Source organism: Gallinula chloropus (genome assembly GCF_964237585.1).
Source record: "Gallinula chloropus genome assembly, chromosome: 1".
NCBI lineage: Eukaryota > Metazoa > Chordata > Aves > Gruiformes > Rallidae > Gallinula > Gallinula chloropus.
The window spans coordinates 66,694,907-66,702,486 of NC_140085.1; the positions used below are offsets into that span (position 1 = coordinate 66,694,907).

A 7,580-nucleotide genomic window follows, 5' to 3' on the forward strand; every position below is an offset into this window, starting at 1 on the left:
TATAACCCCTGAGTCACGCTAGGGGGGTGTTTGTCTGTGTCTCTGTGTGTTTTTGCGGCGTTGCTCAATCGTTGTTTAGGTGGGGGTGGTTTGCTGCCTTTAAGAGCAATTGTTCGTTATTTTTATTGCAGTTTATTGTGTATCTCTTGCCGCGCAATTAATGTACGAACCAAAAGACGCCGCCTTGCGCGGCGGGGGGTGGGGATGGGGAAACAAGGGAGGGGCTCACGCTCTCTCTTGTCGCTCCCCCACCCTCTGCCGCCCCACACTGCGCCGCCCCCCGTCACGAGTGGGCTGGAAGGTGGCACACCCCTTCTTGCCCCCTCCTCGATACACGAAGGGGCTGCGCTCCCCCCCTCGAGCGGTGTAGACCCCGAGCCCCGCCCTCAGCCAGCCTCTCGCTACCGTGACGGCAGGGAGGGGGCCGGGGGGGGGATTGCTGGTGGGGGTGGTTGGGGTGCGTGTGTGTTTCTGTGTGTCTGGGTGTGTATGCGCGCCTCCCCGTGACGTCACGGCTCCCAATTTGCCGTCAGAGGGCTGGTGCGCTCCCGCGACACGGCTCGGGGTTGCGCTCCGCTGCGCTGTTCTTGCCAGGGGCATCCGGGGGTTCGCCGAGTCGGCGGCCGTAGCGGGGAGAGCCGCAGCAGCCGCGGCAGGGGAGCTGACAGCCCGGCACCATGAAGTTCCAGTACAAGGAAGACCACCCGTTCGAGTACAGGAAAAAAGAAGGGGAGAAAATCAGGAAGAAATATCCCGACAGAGTCCCTGTGAGTGTGGGGAGGGATGAGGGCAGCGGCGACGGTAGCTGCGGACCTCCGGGCTCTGCCGCCTTTGTTTACCTTGTCGGCTGCTGCTTATATTCTTATTCTTCTTACTATTATTCTTATTCTTATTTTATTTGTTTGTTTATTTAAAGCAAAAGAGATGAGATGAGTAAAGGCGATTGTGCTCCTGGTAACCTGATTGGCATTCCAGGCTGCTCTCCTCCCTGGCGCAAAGCGATGGCTGTTTGTTATGTAGGAAGGTGCCGTGTCCGTGGGTGGGTGCGGGGTGTAATACTCCCTTTTTTTCCCCTTCCCTGGGATCCGCAGTAACTCGACAGGCAGAATGCTGCTAATCTTTTTTTTTCTCCTGGCAGCCTGCGTGCGTGGGGTTGGGGGGTGGGGAAGGAGCTTACCATTAGCTCTGTAAAAATGGAGGAGAACAATGAGTGGGTTAACCGGGTGCTCTTCACAGAAAACAAGGTCTGGTTCTGTGTCATCTGATACCGTCCCTTTATTTTTACAATTTGGGGGGTTATTTTTGGGAGGGGGGCTGTCTTTTCGCCATAGCCCTGTTTTGTTCTTTGCTGCTGCGTGAGAGAAACGTGATACTTCTCAGTCTTTCTGCCCTCCCGTGTAATCATCCTGTGGTAAAAACGTCACTTGGAAAACAAGGTCATCTTCTAGCTAAACTTTGCTTCCTCATCCTTAGGTGCCTTTGGAGTGCCTGTGGAAAACTTCTACCTTTATAATTACTAATAGCAATTGCAGAAAAGAAATGACAAATGAATTGTGATTATTATTTTTCTTCTCATTCCTCTTTAATAAACGTTTTGCAAATGTGCTTTCTTTCCATCTCCTCTTCAGACGCTTCAGAGGTCTGTCCTAGATTTACTGCCCAGGTGTACTGCATACAGAATTCCTTACACTCCCCAGTCAATCTAAGGACAAGGGGGAACAGTTAACACCATGTTTTCTCTACAGGCTAACACCATATTTATTTTTTCTTATCTTGCTAGTGGCCCTCGACTGGACTTGCAAAAGTTTTTTGGAAGCCAGTATTTGGGAGCACTTGCCCTAGCTGTGTTTGGGACCCCTGAATGCAGCACAGCAGGTTGAGCACGCAGCCAGTCAGTGGTGAAGCGTGTGTGGTTCTGTGGTGTGTGGCGAGGACCGCAGAGGGCTCTGTAGGTCAGGACGGAGACAAGCTGCAAACTGCGGATTAACATGGCAGCCTGTACGGCAGATCACGATAGGTGCGCCTGGAGGAACCATGTGGGGACCCCAGGACCAGACCCAGCCTAGGAAGAGGTAAAAGAGGTCAGGACAGGGGGACATCAGGAGATCTTTATGGAGAAAGCCAAGACCAGAATAACAAGGTGTGCTGTAGTTAAGGGTAAATGAAAACAAAACGACCTGTTGTCAGGCCCAGATATTAACTGCCGGGGTAGCCTGTTGTCAGAGCAAATGAATGCAGCAGACAACTGCTCTTCACATCGCTTCTGTCTCTGCCCTTCCTGACAGCAGGATCCTTGAAGATGACGTCCGTGTGGCTGCCTACACTGCAGTGCCCTGATACCTCTCAGCGTTTTGCTGAGATTATGTTGTTGGCAGGGACCCACATTACCACAGTCTCTACCCAGCAACGACAGACAGAGATAATCTGTATCTGCCCTTTGGATTTTCTTTGTACGCTGGTTTTTGTGTGTGATGGGTTTAGTGCTTCTGAAGAGATGCCTGTGTTATCTCTCAGGCAAACTGACTACAGTTGATAGATGAGCTGAACACCTCCATTCCTCCCCTGCCTCTTTGCAAGAGGGAGATCTGTCTTAAGCTCAGTGATGATCTGCTTTAAATCCTTTCTAGAGTTTTAGAAGCCCCAACATTCTTGCCCTTTCCTTATAGGTACGACTTCTTTTATTACCTAACCACTAAGCTACAAGGCACACTTTTGAGTCAGGGTGGTCACACACATCAGTGCAGCTAGCAGTTCTGCTTGTCAGTCATTTTTGATACTGGGGGCAGGAACTAAAGGTTGCTGTCCACTGCATTTGTTGGATGTGCAGGTAAAAATGTGCAGAGTGCTGTTGCTGTTCATCCTGCACCCGTTCAGTGAGATCGCAGAACGTTCCTTCCTTCATAGCATTTACCAACTGCATCTTCTATCGAAATGCAGGCCCTACCACAAACTGTCTGAAACAGCTTGAGTGCCTTGTCCTCGCTGACAGAAGTGCTGGAAGTTCTTGAAGTAGTGGAGACAGCCATGTTTCTATTTTAAAAACAAACATAGAATTTTCAGGGGGGTTGGCGGTGTTGGCAGCATCCAAATGGAGCACTGGGAAGCGACGTCCAAGCTAACATCTCTACGCTGTTGCATGCTTTGCAAATATTCACTTGGATCTAGGAGGAGTCAGGTTAGCGTGACACTTTGCCCAGCCTAAGTACCCCAAGCTCATCTTCACACGTTTCTCTGGCGTAGTGTCTCACTGATGCAACATCACCCTTCTGCTTCCAAAGAAGGCTTAGTCCAAAGCAGTTCAAGCTTTTCTGTTACACAACAGATACAGTTGCTGATCTGGATTGTTAAAGAGCTACTGGACTGTGGAGCCCTTAGAAATTAGTCCCGCAGTGTCTCAGGTAGATTATTTACAATTCCAGGGTCTAGCAGAATTTAAAAAATGAGGAGGCTCAGAAAATCCAGCTTCTTGTTTAGATGGTCAAAATGGCTTTTGCAGAACAGCAAGCCACATAGGTCGGTTCATGTCATACATCTCTTGCCAATTCAAAAATATGTATCACAAAAAAAAACAACCAGAAAATTGTGGGCAGGGTTTTTTTTTTCTACACCAACCCAGTAGTTCCAAAGGTTTCCAAGGATTTCATGGAAGGAGATCAGGTCACTTTGGAATACTTGCTTCTGAGGTAAACATTATCCTTAGCTCTGGTAATAAAAACTTCCCTGTGGTGGAAGATCTCTTGGTCTGCTTGACCTTAAAGCTGCTCAGCTTCGTCTTTTTCTATGTCACAATGACATTAGAATGTAACGAGGAATAGTATTTTGTGTCAAAGGTCTCTGTGGATCCAGTTGACCAGATGGTAGCCTCTTTTTTTAATTATTAGGCACTTATATGAATAAGGAAATGTCCATAACTATACGAAATAGGGAAAATAACCTTAAAGGTTGTGAATTTCAGAGCAGAAGATAACTGTGGAAGAAGGGGGATTAACAGAACCTAAACCATTCCCCAATGAGCTATAGTTTCTCTTTAACTCTTTGCTCATTTGGTCTTGGTGAATGTAGAAATGAGGATGTGGGACTACTGGGAGTAGAGCTGATTTTGTTGCAGGCAGTTTGGAACTGTAACCTGGAAACAGCTCAACTTACTTGTGATACTTCTAGTCTTCATGTATTAGCCTCCTGACAGCTCCTTCATACAAAATTAACCTGCATTGGGACCATCAAGGTGACCTGATTATCTTTTTTTTCTCGGCCGTTATGGTTTATTTTTATGTCTGTTCCAGTATCCATTTTTTTACTCCCTGTGCTTACCACAGCAGTCCTGGGCTCCCAGCACAGCTATTGCCAGCGATTTTAAGTCTTCTCCTTACCTATTTTTCTTTTATGTTGTGTATTTGTTATAGGTTAAATTAATTTTTAAAAGCTTGGTACCACCATCTTTCTCAAAGGGCAATATAGTTTTCCACTGATGCTTTTTGGTCCATTTGATTTCATGATACTCATGGGTTGTTTCTTGCTTTCTCTCACCCTCTCTCCCCAGGTAATTGTGGAAAAAGCACCAAAAGCCAGAGTACCCGACCTAGACAAAAGGAAGTATCTTGTGCCTTCTGACCTCACAGGTAACAACAAAGTCTATCTTGTATTCGTCCTGATTTTCAGTGAGAAGGTTCAGAATTGCCTTTTACTCTGTGATCAGCACCAAGAAAATACTAAAGCAGGCTCAACATCTTTCCATTGCCCCAGTTTAGCTGGATGTGCTTGCTATATCTGTGTACCTTGCAGCCTGTAGGGCAACATGCAGAATTCTCTGAGATCTGCTGAGGTATCCCACTGACTTAGCCAACATGCATGTGTCACAGCTGACTTCTATCCATGATGAAAATGATTGAACTGTGATTCATAGGCGGTAGTATAATCATCAGTCAATGATGACCTAGCTGTGGAGTTGCCAAAGGCTTGTTGCAGGAAGAGACAAGTTCTTGAAATAGTCCCATTGTTTTCCACCCCTGTGGTTGGAGCCATGGCTATGGAATTCCTTTTCTGAATGGTCATGGCCATTTTGTGTCTGATTACATTTGTTTTCATCTGAGAACATGAATGAGTTAAGGAAACAGCATTTCTTTTTCTGGCAGTATATAATTAATTGCAGAACACTTTCTTGTAGAACATAGCTCAGGCAAATAGTAAGGATTGTGTTTTTAGGAATTCGTTTTCAGGAATGTTATGGCCATTTATACCATGACTGAATTCACTAAGGTGTCTCTGATTTTTAGGATTAAGCTAGTTAGAAGTCTTCCCACTAATCATCACAGGAGAACATTTCATACCATAGTAAGTGGAGTGTGGATTCAGAGGGTACATGGCCTGAGGCATGTACCTCAGAAACTGCCAGCTCTAAGTGGATTGGCTGCTGCTGAGGTTAAAATTGTGAAGTTGCTCCTTTCTTTCTCGTGTTGCTCATTTTCCCAGCTTTTTTACATACAGCCCGTGACTTCCACCACCAAAAGAGAACAACCATGGTTAGGATAAAAAAACCCCAAAACGAACAAAACAAACAAACAAAAAAAACCCCAAAACCAAAATGTTCTTCCTGCATCTAAGGCATTCTCCTTTGTTCCTCTTCAGTTGGCCAATTCTACTTCTTAATCCGAAAGCGGATCCACCTGAGGCCAGAAGATGCCCTCTTCTTCTTCGTTAATAACACCATCCCTCCTACCAGTGCTACCATGGGCCAGCTGTATGAGGTAAGCCTGGCCCAACTCCTCTTTTGTCGGAGTGTCTGGAAAAATGCATTTCCTCACTGAAGAACAGCTGAGCACTACTCAACTGGCAGTGGGTGCAGCTTGGTCACAGATGCCTGAACATGGATTCCCTTGGCCTGGGCTGTACCCTGACATCTTTTAGGGAAGTTCTGTCCTGCAGTTATAAAGAGGAGAGCAAGAGCCTCATCTTTTTAACTGATGGTTTGTTAGTTGAAAAGGTTGTCTTATCAGGTGGTGAATAGTTGCTCCAGCAGGAATATGTTGGTCCTACCTCCTTAACAAAGTATTGAAATAAACCACTTTATTATTTCTATTTCAGATAAAAGATAGTGGCTGTGGGGGAGAGGCTGGGATATATACGCTTTCTTGTTTATTCAAAAGAGATTTCCTTTTAGCCAGTAAAAGAACACAGCACCACTGGGCAGCCATCTACAAATACATTGTCAAAGAACACTTACTCTTTGTTCATAATGACTTTTTCATCATCTGCTGCATATGTGAGGACCCTGTAGGACACTGTGAAAATTGCTGGCCAGCATTTCTACTGCGCGGTATTATTTGATTGACCTTAAAGGCTACACTCTGTGCCTATCAGAGGAATGCTTCTCAATTATGTAGCTATTATATCATGGGTGGTTTGCAGCCTGGATTGATTTCTCCTTGATGTCTCCTTCTGCTCTGTGTGTTTTAATATGAGAGCTCCAGTATGGTGCTGTGAGCTTTGTTTGACCTGGCACTTTTTGACAGTAACTGGACAATTTGTGGGTGGATTGATGAAGGTACTACAATATTAACACACACAGGGCATGTTCCAAATCTGAACATCTAGGAGAAATCTACGTCTCACTGTCCAGAGCTGAGATCAGGACTCTGTTTCTGGAGCTCTGCAGACTTTCTGTGCCAGTGGGAGCACTCAACATCTCAGCTTTACTGCCCATATGTTAAACAGGACTAGAAATACAGCCAGTTGTCAAAGTGATCAGAAAAGTAACAAATATAACTACATTTACCAAATACGGAAGTATCTAGAGGTGATTTTTTACTCATTAAAGCCTTCCAAGTCTCTCCTCTTGTTCTGAAGGCCATACCGGTTCTCAGATTCTGCTGCACAGCTTGCAATGCTCTGGCTGTGGCTTCTTAAGTAAATTCATCATGTCCATAGATGTGAAAGACCCAGATTTAGAAGTAAAGATGTGGCCAGAGAGAGGGAGTTGCTGTACACTCTCTCTGGTGTGGGGAAATGAAGTCTTCAGTGTAAAGGGGAAGGAGAAACAGTGAGAGGTTAGGTGCTCTTTGCTATAATGATCTTGTTGGGGTTTTTTCATACGTAGTGAGCTGCAGGGCTTTGGTTGGTTACTTTCTCCCTTTCTCTCTCCCCTTGTAGGATAACCATGAGGAGGACTATTTTCTCTACGTGGCCTACAGCGATGAGAGTGTCTACGGCAAGTGAGCACCAGCCCCTCAGGCATGCAGGCGAGATGGACTGATGGAATGGATTTGGGGGGGGGGGGAGATGTTGGAGAGGAGGAAGGAGGATGCCTGAGAAGAGGGGAAGAGAACTGGAAGTGAACCACATGCACAATGCCATCACCTTCCATGCATTAATTATAATCATTATTTTTTAAACTGAGGGGAGGGAGGGTAGGGGGACAGTGTATGAAAGGGTGAACTGAAAGGCTAATGAAGGGCTCTGTGCTGAGGGATGGGGAGACTTCACTGTTGATATTTCTTCTCTTGCTACATCTGGAAGTAGTTAGTCAGTACTGGAGGCTGCCAGACAAGCCAGTGTGGTGAAGCTCCAGGAGACAGCCTGTGCAG

At 46.0% G+C, this 7,580-nt stretch overlaps 1 protein-coding gene across 1 annotated transcript; it reads left to right on the forward strand.

Annotated features, from left to right (window-relative positions):
• The first annotated feature begins 623 nt into the window (after nucleotides 1-623).
• Nucleotides 624-7,223, forward strand: GABARAPL1 (GABA type A receptor associated protein like 1). Its single transcript, XM_084269332.1, has 4 exons — nucleotides 624-767; nucleotides 4,541-4,619; nucleotides 5,626-5,744; nucleotides 7,147-7,223. The coding sequence occupies exons 1-4, from the start codon at nucleotides 678-680 to the stop codon at nucleotides 7,210-7,212; spliced, it is 354 nt and encodes a 117-aa protein (XP_084125458.1). The 5' UTR covers nucleotides 624-677; the 3' UTR covers nucleotides 7,213-7,223.
• The last annotated feature ends 357 nt before the right edge of the window (nucleotides 7,224-7,580 follow it).

Excerpts from the sequence above, each read along its gene's own strand:
- GABARAPL1 (XM_084269332.1), top strand. The coding sequence starts at position 678 with ATGAAGTTCCAGTACAAGGAAGACCACCCGTTCGAGTACAGGAAAAAA. Across the intron at positions 4,620-5,625 it reads TGTGCCTTCTGACCTCACAG|TTGGCCAATTCTACTTCTTA; the intron begins GTAACAACAAAG and ends GTTCCTCTTCAG. Across the intron at positions 5,745-7,146 it reads CCATGGGCCAGCTGTATGAG|GATAACCATGAGGAGGACTA; the intron begins GTAAGCCTGGCC and ends CTCCCCTTGTAG.